This window comes from Lingula anatina, chromosome 8 (assembly GCF_051362555.1).
Source record: "Lingula anatina isolate TDL-2025a chromosome 8, LinAna3.0, whole genome shotgun sequence".
Lineage (NCBI taxonomy): Eukaryota > Metazoa > Brachiopoda > Lingulata > Lingulida > Lingulidae > Lingula > Lingula anatina.
Genome location: NC_141774.1, coordinates 6,078,944 through 6,098,837, shown reverse-complemented (window position 1 = coordinate 6,098,837; position 19,894 = coordinate 6,078,944). Strand labels below are relative to the sequence as shown.

The 19,894-nt window shown below is 36.3% G+C and overlaps 1 protein-coding gene across 9 annotated transcripts in view; it reads right to left on the bottom strand.

The window, feature by feature from the left end:
- LOC106181201 (uncharacterized) overlaps positions 1-16,524 on the bottom strand; it is a 93,639-nt gene extending 77,115 nt beyond the window's left edge. For 4 of the 9 annotated variants that reach the window (XM_086994510.1, XM_086994512.1, XM_086994513.1 and 1 more), the window contains exons 1-2: positions 16,170-16,524; positions 15,936-16,053 (exon numbers count right to left, since the gene is read on the bottom strand). In XM_086994510.1, coding sequence (XP_086850636.1) covers positions 15,936-16,053; positions 16,170-16,340 — 289 coding nt within the window. In that variant the 5' untranslated portion in view covers positions 16,341-16,524. The remainder of the gene's footprint in view (positions 1-15,935; positions 16,054-16,169) is intronic. The other 5 variants (XM_086994515.1, XM_086994517.1, XM_086994511.1 and 2 more) reach the window with 3 other exon arrangements.
- Between the last annotated feature and the right edge of the window lie 3,370 nt (positions 16,525-19,894).

Genomic DNA, 19,894 nt, shown 5'->3' with positions numbered 1-19,894 from the left:
GAGGCTATTATATGGGGCGAGTAAAGTCGAGTTATAGAATAGAGATGCTTGTGCTTGGTCGCAATGCACGATGCTTTGGACTTACAGGGCCCAGGTCAGAAATGGGCTTGCTACATATCTGATAAGATCTTGGTGGTGATCTGTGATCTGAATCACCATCTGGACCATGTATTTTTTTTAGGATTTTTTTTTTTATGGTCCAGTGACCTTGACCTTGTGCAATGGACATTCTCTCTACTATCACAATTCTGCAGTGTAAGGACCTTGGAGGTCTGCCCTTTGAGTGTTCTTAGACTTAGTTCTTTTTTTTACGATGCACAATCACAGCGTCAGGTACAAACTATGCTTCACCAAGTTATACATTTCATTTTATAAACAGACACAAATGCAGAATTCCCTCAACCAAGGCCACATTTTTTTCACTAGATATTGACATCTATTTCTCAAGCTAATTCCATGCACATCTCCTTGCATCGTCCTGAACAAGAACTTTTGCACAGGATTTCAGAAACAACGTCACCACACAGCTGACCTCCGGTAAAGAGTGGTGCCTGAGCTGGGGCAGGAACGTCATTTCATCCGTTTCACAACTGGTTTATTTTGCCCAGTGTATATGCAGCCATAGGAAAGGATTAGACACTGATTCCAGGATATCTTCTCCAGAAGCAAAGCTCGGCTGGATGTGGTTGAAGCACTGCATAGTTATCAGCTCCTGTGGCGAGATTTTTCTTAAATCTGTTGTTGCTTTGTGGTTTGCATACGAGCATAAATGGCTCATAGTGAATATTTGTGTCAGGTGTGTGTGTGTGTGTGTGTGTGTGTGTGTGTGTGTGTGTGTGTGTGTGTGCATGCATGTGTATGTGTGCACTAATGTATTCACCCATGTATGTGGGTGCACACACTGGGGTCGAGTTGGCAATTTGTTTTGTTCAGCCAAATTACTACTTTTTCATCACTTTTTCTCCAAATGGTTTAAATTTGACTAAAATATTTTAAATCAACCCTATTTTGCTTAGCCAACCAACTAGTAAGTCATTTTTAGCATTTAGCTAAATAGGAAAGTGTTAGTACTACCCCGACATTCATATGTTACAAGAAAAATGCCCAAATTTGTTATGTCACATGTTTATGACACACCGACTAATGAACAACACATTCACATAAATCATTTTTCTTTAACATAGAAAAAAAACTCCAGGCACTGCCTAGCTGATGTGTGTGAACACATAGGTAGCTTCATCAAGCATGGTAATCCACCTACTTTGCTGCACTCTTGCTGCCCTCATTGTTCATTGAAATCATTCTCACAGAAAATTTCATCTTTATCATTTGTCTGATACACTAGACCGAGATCTGTCAAGGAACTGAAACATGCTTATTGGTTTGCATGCTAGAAGACGTTCCGAACGATGCAGATATAAGTACAATTTTGGTGCCTGGATACCTTTCAAAAAAAAAAAAAAACATTTCTGGCTTTTATTTTTAAAACCCGACTTCCGACTGGGATTTAATAGAAAGAAAGAAAGCATGTCTCCAATTATATTTCCAGGACAATCCAGGGTGAATATTAATCCCTTGCTAACTAGCCAATTCCTGCACGTTTCCTTTCTGGCAAGAAGTACTTTGTGACAGGCAAACTCTCTGAGTAATGCCTAGAGATCCGAGACTCAGAGGGAGCAGTTTATACAATTTTACGTGTGTGTGTGTGTGTGTGTGTGTGTGTGTGTGTGTGTGTGTGTGTGTGTGTGTGTGTGAGAGAGAGAGAGAGAGAGAGAGAGAGAGAGAGAGAGAGAGAGAGATTTTATTTAGAGGAAGTCTCCCACATTTAGGGCTGAGAGAGAGAGAGAGAGAGATTTAGTCATGCCAAATATCACATTATTCAATAGATCTGATAACTGTGTAGCCGGTATCTCCTGAGTCCCACATTCAAAAAACAAGACAGAGAAAAGAAATGGAGGGGGGGGGACGGAGGGGGGGGGGGGGGGAGAGAGAGAGAGAGAGAGTTTTAATCAACTTAATGCCAGCCATTTACCTCATTTTGACTGGCAGCTTTGAAGTTTTCCTTAATTAACAGTCACCAGGGGTTTACGACATTCTAGGCAAGGCCTCTCTTAATTAATTTCTCTTGGAGTTAAGTACCTCTCATTAGTCATTTTGGCCACATTTCAATAGTTGAAGACTAATAATTGGTATGTAGGCCACATGATTTTTAGGTAGCCAATCCAATCCCTCTGCTGATCCACCCTATTGTAATTTGTGACTGGGAAGACAGGCTTTTAATTTTTAAACTATGGGGAGCCAGTCCAATCCCTCTGTTGGCCCTCCATATTGTAATTGTGACTGGAAAGAGAGGCTTTGAGATATAAACTTTTAACGATGGGGAGCGTCTTTGATCCCTTTGTTTACCAAAAAAGCACAGCTGTTAATATGTGTCCCCTTAGATCAGTGAGAAAAAAAAACACATTCATAAGATGAATGTCATCCCAACACATACCTTTTCAATATGTCAAGACAATAGCAAAGTTTTTGAAGATGGGCTTTGAAGCAGACAAAACAATGATTTACTGACTGCCACAGAGAGAGTCCTTTGCTGATGAAAATTATTGTTACAATATTAATCAGAGAATAAGCAAACCTTGTCTATTGAAATTACCATTGTGTAATCTATGTATTTGAATTGTAATTGTTTCAATATCATATTTATTTAAATTAGGTCATAGCCTGTATTTAACCTTCACTCGAACTCAAAGAATATTGAAAAAAAAATAACGTAATAAAAAAATATGCAGTTAATTCTGCAGAGATAAACATAAAAATACAACACCAAATCTGGAACTCAAACACAACATTCATTATTGTGAGGAACTAATCAGAAATTCCAGGCCTCAAATGGCAGCCATTTTTATCACATTTTCCACAATATTATTCCTTTCAAATACAGTATTGAAAAGCTGTCAGCGTCTCAAGGCAAGCATCTGCAACCATCTCATCTTCACTGACCTTATCACCCCATCATTTTTTCTTAAATAATTCATACAAAATATCTCGTGTTTTCCTGCTTTACGAACCATGATAATCTTTGAATATATACACTCAGATCAACCAACATCATACGTAAATAGGAAATAATGTTTATAGCTCAGAATACATCAACCTAAATAATGGGAGTCTTGTCCTTAGGCTTATAAATATCGAGGGCACCGACGTCTGCTTAATTAAACCTCATCCTTTACAGGGTGAAGGTCACTGAATTAATATAGAGGGTGCTGGTGTTCACTTGATTAAATCTCATCTGGCGGAGTGTGAAGGTCGTAAATAAATGTACAGGACTGGTGCTTGCTTGATTAAATCTCCACCATTAGGTTGAGGGGGGGCAACTTAATAATAGCTTCTTCAGATCCGAAGTTTTTATTTAAGTTTTTGATCAAGCACTATCCCATTCATTTCCATTTCAACTTAGTAGGTTCACTCCAGGAAGTAGACAGGCTGATTGCAATCTAGAGTCTGGGTTAGGCTTCTCTATTACCACAAATATCATGATGGGAAAAAAAAAGAAATTCATTTCTGAAGAGCAGGGATACAATGAGGATTTTGAAATAGGGAACCCAAAGCTATTTATTTATTCACTTATTTATTTTAAGACAGGTAATCTCAAAGGCTTCAAATTCATACTGTAAATAAATCCGAGAAAAAAAAATTACCTAGTTTCCTTTAATGTCCAGCTTAAGAGAAAAACATTCTTTCTACCTTTAAGACATGTACCATTCAATGTTAATAAACAATTTACTTTTTACCAGTTCATGATTTACACAAGAAACATTAAGAACCTCATAACACGAAATATCATACCATTGGATGCAGAACGAGAAAACTGTTAATATGGGCCTGTATATAGCAAGGCACTATAGAAATCAAATCTTCACTGAGATCTAAAATGCTAACACCCTTATCTAATATTATTCAATTATGTCTACATCCTACTCAACCTTTATATCAGCAAAACTCTGCATGCAACAATAGTATCAAGATTGATCGCTATCAGACAAATTGTGTTTTGCACGTCTGCTACGTTCAGGCTATACTTCGGGATTCTACACCGACTTGCCCTTTCTCTCACAAGAATAAATCAGCACGAGTTATTATACACACAGATAATGTGTATTTTATGTGTCTCCTACATAAACTTTTCACATCCTGAATAAATTGGAGTCAAATTCCCACAATTCTTCTAAGTGACATCCAAAATAAAGAATGTGTTACAAAAATGTGGAATCAGCACATAAAATGCTCCTTATGTCAATTCATACCAGGACCTCGAGTTAAAATTTTTTTAAAATGTCTGTGGCATCGTGAATAATTCATCCATCCTTAGACTTATTATTTGGCATACTACGTTCATAAATCAGCTGTAAATCAATGTTTGAAAACAGACCTCTAATTCAAGTTGCCATAATTCTTGTTCAAATACTGTATCTGATCATTTAGGTCTTTGCTTACATGACAGCAAAAAGACAAATTTCCTGGTAAGAAGGAATTTCTTGGACTGTGTGGGGAATGTAGACTGCAGTTCTTGGACAAAAAATAGGTCTTCTGGGGGGGGGGGGGGGGGGTGACCCTACTGACAAAGAAAATTGCAGAAACTGAATAAATTGCCAATTGTGTGCTATGCACACAGCAGTGAACAAATCCAACGAGTGAGACTTAACACCAAAATATGACGACAATTCCACTTGATATGCTCTGTTATCTCTTGCTTTGTCCAACACCCACTTGAAACTACAATTAAGTTAACTTCCTGTAGATCTTATATCAGTTTTTGCATCAACAGTATCTGTACAAACAAAATCACATGTACTTTAAAATCTAACAAGTAGTTGTAATCTAGGAAGTCTCGCACAGAAAACTGAACTTTACAGAAATAACTAAACTTTTTAAATCAAAGTAGTTGTAACCTAGACCCAAACAGAAAAGTGAACGAGACAGAAAACTGCATTTTTAAAATCTAACTAGTTGTAATAGGTCTAGTCCCTCACAGAAAACTGAAATTGACAGAAATAACTAAACTTTTTAAATCTAACACCCCATTTCCATAGATTTTTAGACTGTATATTTGTAACCTAGTCCCAAACAGAAAACTGAACGTGACAGAAAACATTAAGTACGTATTTTAAAATCTGATTAGTTGAAACCTAGTCCCAAACAGAAAACTGAATCTGACATAACACTGTACTTTAAAATCTAACTAGTTGTAATCTAGTCCCAAACAGAAAACTGAACTTGACAGAAACTATTCTTTTAAAATCTAAATAGTTGTAATCTAGTCCCAAACAGAAAACTGAACTTGACAGAAACTATACTTTTAAAATCTAAATAGTTGTAATCTAGTCCCAAACAGAAAACTGAACTTGACAGAAGCTATACTTTTAAAAACTAACTAGTTGTAATCTAGTCCCAAGCAGAACACTGAACTTGACAGAAACTGTACTTTTAAAATCTAAATAGTTGTAATCTAGTCCCAAACAGAAAAGTGAACCTGACAGAAACTGCACTTTTAAAATCTAACTAGTTGTAAGCTAGTCCCGAACAGGAAACTGAAACTGAAAGAAACTGTACTTTTAACATCTAACTAGTTGTAATCAAGTCCCAAACAGAAAAGTTAACTTGACAGTCAACTGTAGTTTTAAAATCTGATTACTTTGTTACTTTGTTAAACAACATATTTTTAAAATCTAACTACTTGTAATCTAGTCCCCAACAGAAAACTGAACTTGACAGAAACTGTACTTTTAAAATCTAAATAGTTGTAATCTAGTCCCCAACAGAAAAGTGAACCTGACAGAAACTGCACTTTTAAAATCTAACTAGTTGTAAGCTAGTCCCGAACAGGAAACTGAAACTGAAAGAAACTGTACTTTTAACATCTAACTAGTTGTAATCAAGTCCCAAACAGAGAAGTTAACTTGACAGTCAACTGTAGTTTTAAAATCTGATTACTTTGTTACTTTGTTAAACAACATATTTTTAAAATCTAACTACTTGTAATCTAGTCCCCAACAGAAAACTGAACTTGACAGAAACTGTACTTTTAAAATCTAAATAGTTGTAATCTAGTCCCCAACAGAAAAGTGAACCTGACAGAAACTGCACTTTTAAAATCTAACTAGTTGTAAGCTAGTCCCGAACAGAAAACTGAAACTGAAAGAAACTGTACTTTTAACATCTAACTAGTTGTAATCAAGTCCCAAACAGAAAAGTTAACTTGACAGTCAACTGTAGTTTTAAAATCTGATTACTTTGTTACTATTTGTTAAACAACATATTTTTAAAATCTAACTACTTGTAATCTAGTCTCAAACAGAAAACTGAAACTGACAATCAGACATAACACTTTACTTTAAAATCTAACTATTAATAGTTGTAATCTAGTCCCAAAATGAAAACTGAACTTGACAGTAAACTGTACTTTTAAAATCTAAGTAGTTGTTATCTAGTCCCCAACAGAAAACTGAACTTGACCCACAGCTAAATCCAATTTCTACAAACGCGGTCAAATCTGTAGTACAGTCACGTCAAAACTATGACAGTGCCATCAATAACACGACCATAAAAGTGTGATTATATTGATGTTAACACCGGATCCTTTATCTCTTCCTAGTTTTGGATTCATAGCCAACATGAGCCTTAACCACCTCTTGTTTGTGGGGCAAAATTAACGATTGAAAATACATGTGCATGCACACACACATCACCCTCATATGGGCAGAATCAGTATTAATTTCCTGGCCACATATTAATTTATAAGTGATTTGATATTGGTATTAAGATCTGGCATTTCGTTCATGTTAATGTCATACAAGATGAAATATGTGGTGAATATGCATCATGCGCAAGTGTATTTGGGTACTTGACAGATGCGGAGGCATGTAAAATGCATGTATGTGTATATGACAAAGATTTCAACTAGAATTTTTTCCTTACTGAGGATCATTTTGAGCATCAACTCAAGTGAGGTTGATCTTTCTAATTCATTGTTAATCGCTGCCATAGACCAGGATTGTAAATGCTTCAATGGCGACCACAAATTAGTCCAGCAAAAACCTGGAAGACGTAATTATGCACTGGTTTTATCAGCTTGACACTTGTGTTTCTTACTTATTTTACTTCCTTTGGTTTTCACATTTTCTTTTCTTCTTAGTGTGTGTGTGTGTGTGTGTGTGTGTGTGTGTGTGTGTGAGCGAGCGAGGTGTGTGTGTCAGCGAGCGACAGGTGTTTGTTAGTGTGTGCGTGCCAATTATTGTGCATATTGTTTTAATTGTTGTTGTAGTTTGATAGTTAGCAGCAAAAATCAAAATGTTTTGGACAGATTACGATATCTTTAACATTTTTAGGATGGATCAGAAATGGGGAGTCTCAGAAGACTCAATTGTGCCCCTCATCCATTAATCAATCAATCCTAAATAACAAGCAATTAGTTGCTGAAGCGAAGGTCTGCACTCTCACAGAATCCTTCCCATATTTTTATGTTTTCATGGCCCTTATTTTACTTCAAAACAAAATAAACAACAGATGTATGTTTTAACGTTGACTCTTGACTCGTGTGCTATGCACCTTGAGGATTCTTGCCTAAAATCCAACAAGTGCGTATCAAGAAGTTTGTTTGCATGCAGATTGCCATCTTTTAGGACCTATAATCAATTTTGTAACAGCTATAAGGGCCTCGGGTAGAGAGTAGACAATATCAGCGCGAAAAGGGAAATCTAATTACGTTCTATCACATACTGGCACTGACAGGCATTAATATTGCAAACATTTTGTTAGAAATAAGTAGCGGTTAATTCGAGGAGGTGACCTGATTATGACGTTGGTCAATTTGGATGCCGATTCTGCACAGTCTAATAAGATTTCCATTGAAAGAGAAAAAATTTTTTGCCACATGTATAATGACAATTTAATTCAAATGAATGGTTTTTTAAACAACTAAACATGTTTTCTATTTTGAGGCACGGCATTGCATCACAGCAGAATCAGACACATGATCAAGGCCCTTTGATGAAGGGTCAAAATGCCATGCCTCACACGTAGAAAAACGTGTTTGGTCTCTCTATATTATACTTTACTTTTTTATCATTAATTAAATCCTGTTGTGTCATTCTTACTGATTCACTGTTGATAAAATAATCAAGTTTATGCAACAATATTTTTATCATTTCCTCTGCCTACCACACAGCACTAGTGCAGTTACACAATTGGATTGAATTACCAAATTTGTTCTTATCTTTTATACCTTGAACCCAAGATAAATCAGTAATAGTCCAATTAACTGAAATATTATCTCTCTTTAATAGTACACGCAAGACAACAATGTTTCTGACAAACATTTTCTCTTAGATTTTTCAATATGGTGATCTACAAATTAAGACCAATTTTTTTTCGGGTGAAAGATCACTAGTCTAGCCTGCCCCAAGTCTGTCTATCTTTACTGCATCAGATAATGTGCTTGTTTTTTTATGTCTGACTAAGACTTAAACAACCTTATCATCTCTCTCTCTACACAGAAGCCAACTGGTGCAGTACTTGCTTATGGTAATTGCTCTATCAATTCGAACCCAAGTAAGTTGTAATTAATTGTTTTAATTCAGTCTCATAATTTTCATGTTACTGAATAATTAATTGTTTTAACATCTTGACCACCCTCTTCAACTACCATGTTCAATTGATAGCAATTGTAATATTTTAACTGATGACAATTCAATTAGCATTGGATAACCACTGACTTTAACTTGTTTCAATGTAGACCATGACTTTTCCAAAAGAGCAGTCCAGCAGTAATTTGGACGGCCATTAGCATCAAAAGCCAGTCTGTATTTCCAAAGACGGCTGGATGGCTTACAGATTTTTTAGGTTGGTTGTTTGGGCATCCTTGGGATGGACTCCCTTTAAACTGAGTATCAAATTACAGATTCATATTTTGGACTCCCTGTACCCCAAATCTTGGAGAAACTACATTTGTAGACTTACGGACTTTACGAAAGGCGTCAGACCGTCGGACATGCCTGGCAAATATATATATATTAGATTTAATGCTGATGATTAAAAAGGTTATTAAATACACCTGAAAACATAAATAATTTGTCGTATTGCAATTATTTTGCTTTGGTCTGACAGATTTTGTTTTGGTCTAACAGAATTTTCAAGCTTGTCAGACCGAATGTCTGACAGATTTTTAGACTGGGTTCCCATACTTAGATCGATCCATCTGGATCGACCTAACTCCCTGGGGGTTCACGCTAAATTGCTATCAGCTCAAAAGGCTTAAATGTCTATCACGCCTCCCGAATCAGCTAGGGGTAAAGATAATTACCCCCTGACAGCTTTACTAGGCGTTACAGACGTTTAAGCCGGTTAGTTTGATAGCAATTTAGTGAGACTCCCCAGGGAGTTAGATCGATCCAAATATCTGTGGGAATGGTCCCTTAAATTTTAGACTGCAGAGGCGTGTGTGTGCGCATACAGGTAAAATCCACCACCTACCCATTTGAGTTGACTCATGTTTTCTAGGAACATGTTCTAGATCAAGTAAGACTTCCTTTTGGATCTTATTGTGACTGTAGATCTTGATGTGTCACGCATTACAGCAAATGTCATGTATGCCTCTATTTCTAAGTTAATTTCAAATGAAAATGACTACTTATTTAAGATGATATATTTTAGATCAGATTTCCCTTGAATTCTGGTGAAAATCATGTAGTTATAAACATTTTTCCCAAAAATGCATTATTAGAACAGAATTAAGATAGGCTTAATCATCTACAAACTTATTCTTCATTTACCAATTACTAGTACCAGGAAATATATCAAACTGTGACTTTCAAGTCATGCAAGCTGAAATACCAAGTTCACAACTTTTAGTTATTTTTATCAAAATTACTGTCTTCCTCTTACTTAATGTCTTCTGAATAACCACAAATCTTTATTCTCGTCTAATAATAAAAATACTGAAGTCAAACTGGAATATTAATGCGGGAAAATCAAAAGTTACAAAAATAGAAACCAACAAAGAAAAACAATAAATACAATATATTGGAAAAAATACACTTATGAAATCAATTCATAACCAGACAAAGAGTTCATCATTTGCTACCGTGATCTCCTGAATAATTCATCTACCATTCTTAGACATGTCACTTGATGTTTTATTCATTAATCAACTCGAAATCAATGTCTGAAAACAGATCTCTAACTCCTAAATTTCCACCACGCCCTTCTCTGTATACAATTTGCAGTCTTCCCATAAAACTGATATTCACATGTCAGTTTGAGTCCTAGCTTTATGACATTTCAAGTCTTATATCAACCAGTGGGTTGCATCATCATATAAACAATGCTACAGCATTCCCAAAATAACTTGGGTAAAGTCGGCTAAATTTTATGGTCCGTAATGTTGTTCATGTTGCTTTGGGAAGGGCCGGGGGGCGTGCCTGACAATTAAGCAAATTACACTGACTGCCCCTCAGGGAGAATTGCTGGTGAGATAGATCGATCCTGCTGGAGTAAAACTTTTAATCTGAACACAGCCTAAATGGCATTTCAAGTCTTATATCAGCTGGCCTAGTAAATTACGTCATCACATAAACAATACTACAGCATTCCCTAAGTATGAATCAGGCCTGAAATATTCTGAGGGCAGGGTGGAGAGGGGAATGGTAATTACTGAAAATTTTCAAACATACATCTCTTACTGGTACTGCATTCAGACATGCTGAAATGGTCAGTCTTATTGGTCAACTGGTCTGATTGATAAAATTTTCAAGGCCACGTAGAATATTGTGTTTACTAGTACTTAGTTGGTCTAAGATACTGGCAACAATTTTGAGAGCTGCCATTTTGAATTTACTTATACTCTGAGTCTGGTAAATAAATTCTTTGGTCTGGAAAATCTTCACATAACTGATGGTTCAAAGGCCTGGTTTATAAGTCTTTGACAGGATAACTGTGCGTTCTGACAACTATCTTTCAATTTTATCATTTTCAATTTCTCGTTACCATAGCCAATGCATCAGAACTCCAGAAGAAACATTTTAAAGAATATATATCTAACAGAACACTATTTTGTGAAATATCATTTTTTTATTTATTTTATGTTTCCTTCGAACTCAATGAGTATTTACCATAAGTTACAAAAAGGTCACGTCATGTAAAACAACTTAAGTCCTGCAAATGTATTAGGAACAAATGTTTTAGGAATTTTTGCTAGTAGGATTGGTGGAAAATGTCTGCTACATTGGTATGGGAGTATCACATGGGAAGGGAGTTGCGAATTCCTACAGGACTAGCAACGATTACAAACCGACTGTTAAACTGATTATTATTTTTCAAGACAAACTTGAAGAGGCCAGTACACTTGAAGCCTTCAGTGATTAGCTGGTTAAATGAAAATGACCAAATGCTTTTTTATCATAATAAATTATCTTTTGCAGTTGGCATAAAAAATATATTTTGCAAATGGCAGAGTTCTACAGTGAAAACTACTGCTGGCTGGCACCGAAAACTTTCAGAAATCTTGTAGTCTAAATTTTTTATAACTCCATAGCTGTTCCTTTGCATTCAGATGTCAGATAAAAATAATCCCAAAAGAAAGTGATATTCATAACACAAATTCTTACAAATGTCTTGGGTTTTTTTTTTTCATACCAGCATACCAAGAGAGTCAAAGCAATTGAATGTCAAATCCAGAAAGAATATTTGTACAGTTCTATAGCAAATATATATCATCTCAGTAATTTGATTGTGAGTGAGTGAATCAATTTAATCAGAATGCCATATTTTTTACATGAACTAGTATGAATATTGCCCAGAATATGGTCACAGCACTAGTCTGATGAGTTTTCATAGCAAAGTTTTATCAGATTTATTATACAATAACTTCACAGTCTGCTTAACATTGTACATAATATTTTACCAGTAGTAGGACCACATTGGAATGGAGTCCAAGGACTTTTATGAGTAATCCTAGCATTTTGTTTCATTCCATAATCCCAAATAATCTTAGATCATCTACTCATTCAACTCGCGGGTATGTTTGTTTTCGTAATACCAGGAGTCATGATAAAGGGGCCAATCTCATTATACCACTCTTCTTTGAAAAAGCTTTTGTCCTTCTCTTCACAAACTATTTGCACAGGAAAATGAAACTTAGATGACTTCAGGTAAATAAATACACTTCATTTAACATGCCCCCATCCAAACCCCAACTCCTCCAAAGTTGAAACCCGAGCACTTGTAAAACTTCCTCTATCTCTTCCTGAATTATTTAAAAAGAAAAGAAAATGAAGGTTTCCCTACATCAAGCTATATTGAGTCATAACTAGCAGTCTCTGTAGCAGATAAATAAACCATCACCTCCTCCCCCCCCCCCCCTCTCTACATCAGACCCTTATCATAGCAAACTTTATTACTAAATCTATGGTATTAACATACCAAGCATACCAAGATCCAGGTTATTTTACAAGTAATAGGGTCACTCAGTTTATTTATCTGACCTTGTTCTTCTCCGTTCCCCATTTTATACATATTCAATAATCTGACCTCCCTGTATCCATTCCTTGTTTTATACAAATCAATAACAAGATCAAATTTGTAAGAAAATACTCTGTTATCAGTAACATTTTTTCTCTTTATTTATTTTGCACAGGCTATTTAGAACAATCTGCTAAGGCTAATCTCCCCTTAGGATCATCTGCCCTCTTTCTTCTATACAAAATCAATAATAAGCACATCACTCTATGAATGCACTTAAAAAAACTGTAGACAACTGCAAAAATGTCTTTTTTAATCATCTGTGGCATTAAAATTGTTCATTGCCCATCTATAAGACTCGTTTTCAAACCATTACTTGTCTACTCACTGCATGACATACTTAATTTTATCCAAATCATGTACACATTTAAAATGAAGGAAAATGCAGGACTGTTTTTAATCAATTTCATCAATGATACAATGCAAAAATTGACCTGGCTGGCATAAAAAATTCTATTCAGAAAGGCTGTTTGTAGTTATGACTTATGTAGAATTAAGGGAAATGACTGGTGGAATAAATTGTCATATAACTGCATCGAGTGTATTTAGATCATGTTCAGTGCAGGAAATGTAAGTGCATTATTTATTGTGAGTGATAAATAATGAAAATTTCATCCATGTCTAATAATAGTTATGCCAAGCTACATCATTTCCTATCATGGCCTTGTGCAACTTGATCAGTAGTATTTTTATTAATAAATTTAATAAATATTTAATAATTTAATAAATAATTCTAGACAAATCAGCATTTGGAAACAAATGAAGTAATAACTGGACAAAAAGTAAGCAACTAACATTTTGCAACCAAATAAAAATCTTACAGCATCAAGCTTTGGGGTTTAAAATGCTGATGTGAGTCAACATTTTTTTTAACAGTCAGTTAACCAGTAGGCATGCAGACCCTACCCAGAAAAATACGACACAGAATCGTCTCAATCAAAACAGTAGAAACCAATACATTTCCTACAGCATTGTTTAGCTAAAGTAAAGTGTTGGTTTTCTCAGGCATTGCTTAGATTTAATCAACAAATGGATGAAATTAGCCCATTCTTCAATAATTTAGGTCAGAATTTGGCATTAAACCTAACTGTCACATGTGACTAAGCAGAGCTTAATTGCAATTCCATATGATCCAGCTCGGCTCGGCTACCAATTGACTTGATGAAAAATGACATTTAGATCAGCCAGCACGACAAACTGTTCCCTCCCATAGGACATTAATTAGTTAATAATCACAGAATCAATGCTAAAAAAAAAAAAAAAAAAAAAACTTAATACATAATTTGCCTTAATTGTTGCTAGTATCACAATTTGATTGTTATGAAGATTAATGGGTCAGATACATCCATTTGAGATGATCTAGACAGGCTCAGATCCCCCCCCCCCCCCCAGTGTCCTTCACCAATTTAGCTCAAGTTATCCACCTGTATAGCCAGGAAAAATTTCATTCCAGAGCACGAGAACACAACCAGAGCACAATAGACAACCTTTAGGTATTTTGAATCTCGCTACTTTTTCCTTGACATTTTACATCTGGGTGCGTGAGGGCGTGAGCAATCAGGCGAAATGAACATGGGCGTTAGATAATGAACCAGCCTCTGGGATACATGCAACACACGTTTTACACGTTCGGTTCTCTTCTTTCTTAACCGCTGATTGTGTCTGAAAAGCTATCTACTAGAAGCAAGCATTAATGCTAGTAAAGATGTCTCCTTTAACTTGAAAAACTGTGGATCAGGAATCCACCTTGGGAAGCCTAAGGCTAAACATATTCTAATTTCTCTTAAAACTGTATCATCAATTCTTTCCTTTGCACAAAAAAAAATGTCCTGTCAGAAATGAGATGTTTTCATACAAGAGCAAATTTTGTATTGAAAATCTTTCACACAATGTGCCATGATGATCACTTTACAGCATTACACCCAAGTCTGAATTTCAAATAATGAAATGAGCAACATAAAAACTTAATATCATTATTAAAACATCAAAGAGCATTATAATAACTACAGCTACAAAGCAATGGTATGGATTTATGCCTCCTGTAGCCATCCTCAACAATCTTGCCCTGACAGCCACAACACTGTGACAAATGCCGCTGCCTCAGTATTAATATGCACGCAATATGTATGTACGTGTATTATAACAAGACAACATGCTGAGAGATACAACGTGCACATGCTGATGTCTATGCAATATGCCTGCAGGCAGTGTCGGGTGTACCTGCAGATTATTCTGTCTGTGCCATCAACATCCCATTAAACCAGAGCCACAATTTAGTCTCTGGGGCCTGATTCACAAAAAGGGTAAGTTCAAGGGCTACAAAGCTTAGACTGCTAAATTTGGATAGTTAGCAGACTAGATGCAAAGCCCAGTTTTGTGTTTTCTGTCTAGTAAGAGCTTCTGAGACTGACAGGCTCCAATGTATTTCACATACATTAATAGGCTACTATAATTATACCGAGTATAAAAAGACAAAATTTTGTCCCTGATCATAACATTTCATTTTTAGCCTGGGGTCTCAATTCTAGTGCATGAACTTGTTTGGTATAATTTACATACTTTTACTTCTATTTGTGAGAAGACAATTGTCTTCCTAACCTCCCATCCCTCCTCCAGATACACACACCTCCAGTCTCCACGTGGACCTTGTTCTCAACAAAGAACCCAAGCTTTATACATGTTTACTGCTGTATGCACCCTTCCTTCTGAATATGACTTTTATTTTTTGGGTAGTTATATTGGTAAAAATACAATGGAATTTCTAGCCCAATAATATGAATTTAAGACGTCCATACTCTTTAACAAAAGCACCTAAACTCGACTTGTTTACATCAGGCTGCACAGCTCTGTGCTTTGTGTAAATTTCACTTTTCATTTTCATCAACATTGATGATCAAATGCTGACTTTACTATTCATACATAATCACCATTTTTTCCTCTGGGTCTTACAGAATCAGATCTGACTCTATTTAATTCATTTAGGGCAACACATATATAAAACTATAATATTTAGGCAGCAGACTGAGAAACCTGTGCCAACCACTCACACGGCGTGTATTGACGGGAAGCATACCAGCAAGATATCTTTATAATAACACCACTATCGATCGGTTTTATACTCAGCGATTAGTACTGATGGAAATAAAGACTTGATACTCGAAAACAGACGCCCCTGACTCAAATGTCATAAGCTCTAAACGGGGAAGATTCACGCCCATTCCATGACCTAATTTTGGGGCAAAAGGTGGCCGCCATATTGAAATTGACAGGAAGTCAGAAGAGCCCGGTGGGTTGGTGAAAAATGCCCGACCCCCCTGCCTGGTTTAAATCGAAATAAATTAAATCAGTGGGTACGTTACCATTTCTGCTGATGTCCAGCTCTTGTAGATTGACCAAATTTGCGATGTCCGGTGGCAGCCTTCCGATCTCATTATCGCTGAGGCCGATTTTTCTTAACTGCGTAAGCCGATAAAATCCCTGAGAAAATGGGAAAATGCAACAACCGGTTAGATTACGCTTCGAAATCAGCCCGAACCCCGACCCTTCTACACCCCATGAAAAATATCTTAAGGGAATAAAGATACACTACGTACCCTGGGTAAATCGCGAAGCTGGTTCGCATCGAGGAGAAGCTCCTCTAAGCTTCTTGTGTAGCGTAAAACATCATCGGGAACGGCGGTCAGGCTGCAATGGCGACGATCTATGTACTCGACCTGCCGATTGCACGCCCGAAAAAGCGGTATACATTTCAACATATTCGCCATGGGAGATAATTCCGCATTAGTTCAATATCTCTGCTGTCCTGCAATCACAATTAAAAAGATCCCGGCGTTGTCATGAGAGCGATAAAACCAATATAATCCAATGAATCAGAAATCTTCGGCCATTGAGTTTGAACACAAGAGCTAGTGCCCGTGACGTCATCGAGTTCCCAGGATGCCTTTCTCTTACTGTATGTTTGGTGCTGCGCTCTGGTGTTCATTAATGAAATCATCGCCTTTCTACACAAAATTTTCAGATTAATTACTTTTATTGTATTTGTAACGCACAACGTTTAACATTTTGAATAATTTAAAAAAAAATAAACATATAGCAAAATTTAACTTGAAAATGATAAATATGAACAAACATTGAGATTTTGCACTACCTTTAGTTTATAGCCAATTTTAATTAAAATGTTGGACTGCCAGGCTTAGTTAGTATTAGAGGGACCCTTGCAATTTCTACACCATAAGTATATGCTGTACATGATATATAAATATAAAAGCACATGCGATATAAAAAGTAAGATAGTGAAATAATTCACCAACCATCGACTTAGTCATTTCACGTACACAAGTGCCCCTTTCACCGGGTCTTTGGCAGATTTCCCATTTACTGATTAAAAAATAAAGACCAACTCGGAGTTAAGCGTCATTATATGCATGTACAGGTATAAACATGTATGAAAGAGACCTTTGGTGCTAGTTATAAAAATATATAAAAACTTTGAACCCGAGAAAACGACGGCCAGCCTTTACCGCATGACAGCCTGTCTCGACTCCATTTATTTATTTATTTATTTATTTATTTATTTATTTATTTATTTATTTATTTATTTATTTATTTATTTATTTATTAAATAATTTATTCAACTATTTAATCACTATTATTATTATTATTATTATTATTATTATTATTATTATTATTATTATTATTATTATTATTATTATTTGTCGGGATGATTATATCTGATAAGCGTGACATTAAATATTTCATCTAAAGGTAAAAGCAGTAGTTCGGCGTACGGTAACCTAACATACATTAATACATGTAGGCCCTACCACTTATGTATAATATTCATCTCAGTATACGTCCTTGGATCTGTACACTACAGTTTCTACATACAGTGTCAGTGACTTCGAATAAATTAAAAACTGGTGGCAAAATGTGTTGGGGATGCAAAATGCGTTTTCACGTAGTACGTTTTTCCTTGCTTGCAAAACGGGTTGCTGTAGCAATATGAAGCTCTAGCTCCTAACAGCGCCTACAAAGAGTGTTGGGTTGCATAATACGACTCTATGGCTCTCTCATTTACATGTGAAAATTTGTTCCTGTATCTAATTACTTAAATTTGAATTCTTGCCCAGCTTCTCGGTCACCCAAGTTTCCCTTGATCAGCATGATAACATGTGTTAACCAAGATATCTAACATTTTAATTAGCAGCTACGAGTAGTTGTTTATCAGCATTTAAGATTAAGTGAGAGATAATGCATTGTCACCCGAGCGATAAATGCAGATACCGAGTACTCATTCAAATCATGCAAAGTGTTCCCTGTGACTTTTTGTTACGCTATCAGATTAAATGTTTATCTTAAACTATTCGGAAATTTTCTCAATTTATTTCAAGAGAACCCTTTTTTGGGAGACAATTATCTCATCTTGAGGCAATTCATATCCGGGATGGGTTAGTACAAAGTGCCCCCTTCCCCCTGCTTCGGAGATGCCCCTTCTAAATAAATAAAGAAAGAAAGAAAAGAAAAAAAAAAATAGAAAAATAAATAAGTTGAAATGAGAAAAAAAATCAAGCAATTTTCCGTTACAGTGCCTCACCAGTAGTATTAAACTAGATGTAGCTCGATTGCCCCGCCCCCCCCCCCCCCCCCCCCCCCCCCCAAGCACCAACCCCTTTTATCAAAACATCGAATTCGCCAGTGGAGAAAACGCGACCTATAAAACGTATTTTCTATGTCTACATTGCCTGCGAAGTTACATATCCTTCCCAATCCAGACTCCCAAAACGATAAACCCACCAAAATGAATTAAAGAACGTTACAGGCCCGTAGCCAGCAAATTCAAAAGGGGGGTTCTTTTTCTGAAAAAGTGGACCTTTAACAATGAAACCTATGTATACCTAGATAAAATTTTACCAAAAATAGACCTTTTCCTGACAAAAGGGGCAGTTCTTTCGAACCCCCCGAACCCCCCTGGCTACGGGCCTGCGTTACGTCCATATTTCATTCTGGAATTATTGAATTAAAATGGCATAAAACACCAACTCTACGTATGTACGGGCCGATCAATAACTCATGAATATGAAGAAAGTTTTTTTTTTCTTTTTTAGTCAAGGAAAATTTGATTTAGTTAGAAAATCACGGCTAGGATGCCTGTGGGAAAGGTCAGAAAAATTCGTACAACCTGCGTGTTAATATAGTGAAGTAAGCCAAGTTCTCTTTAATTGAACAAAACTTCCTTTGTCGTACAAAGTAGGATATCAAACAGCGCATTGCAGGAAATTAAAACCTGTAATGAAGTGGCATAAATTTGAATAAAACCTGTGAAGTTAAAGCCCAACACACTCCACACACACACACACACGCGCGCGCGCGCGCGCACACGCGCACACACACACACACACACACGCACACACACACACACGCACACACACACACACACGTAGGGGCTACAATCCCGTGCCGCCATTTTTGTTTGAATATTTTAGTCATGGAGTTGTAAGCCACTAACTTCAATGATTCATTGAACAAAGGCATTATTTTGCCTTTTTAACGATAAAATCGTATCGAAGGCTTTTTAGAAAAATCCCTGGCAGGATTTTATAGTAGTCATTGGTGTCATTTAATTGGGTGCTCAGTTAAAGGAGAAATTTGACAAACCGATCTTGCAACTTTTACCCCCAAATCGCAACTTGACGTCATCCGTAAAATGTAAAAAACAATCGAATTTAGTGAACACTGACTACCATCATTTGCCCAAAACATGCACAAAAAGCGACAATTTAGGAATATTTGTCTAACCCAGGCAGTACCCTAAAGTATACAGGTATGTTGGTTGTGTTAGGCTGCGTTCACATGAAATATCTATTTTCTAAAAATTTACAAATCTATTTGTGGTGTCTTGTGATCACGGTCTGTGCCCTGAATACCCCACGACGTAATTACGGGCAGCACGAGCCAGTTACTTCCAAAGCTGTAATTAATTCTCGGCGCTGATTTTTTCACTTTTCCTCAGTGTGAACCTGTTTATACTGTTTAACATCTATTATAAAGAAACGCTATCAACTCGCTTAAAATAACCCTTTTTATCACATAGTTTATACAAAGATCTAATATACCGTTTATTAGATCTTAGGTTTATATGACGAGGTCCCACACGGGAAGTCTGTAACAGACACATTTTTTCCGCAGGGGAAGGATATTTAAACTGTACATCAATTTAATCAGAAGTCCTCAATAACTGTACAGGTTAGAGAGAGAGAGCAGGGAATAATATCCGATATAATTCCCTGGAGAGAGCAACTGAACATTCTGACTTGGCAGT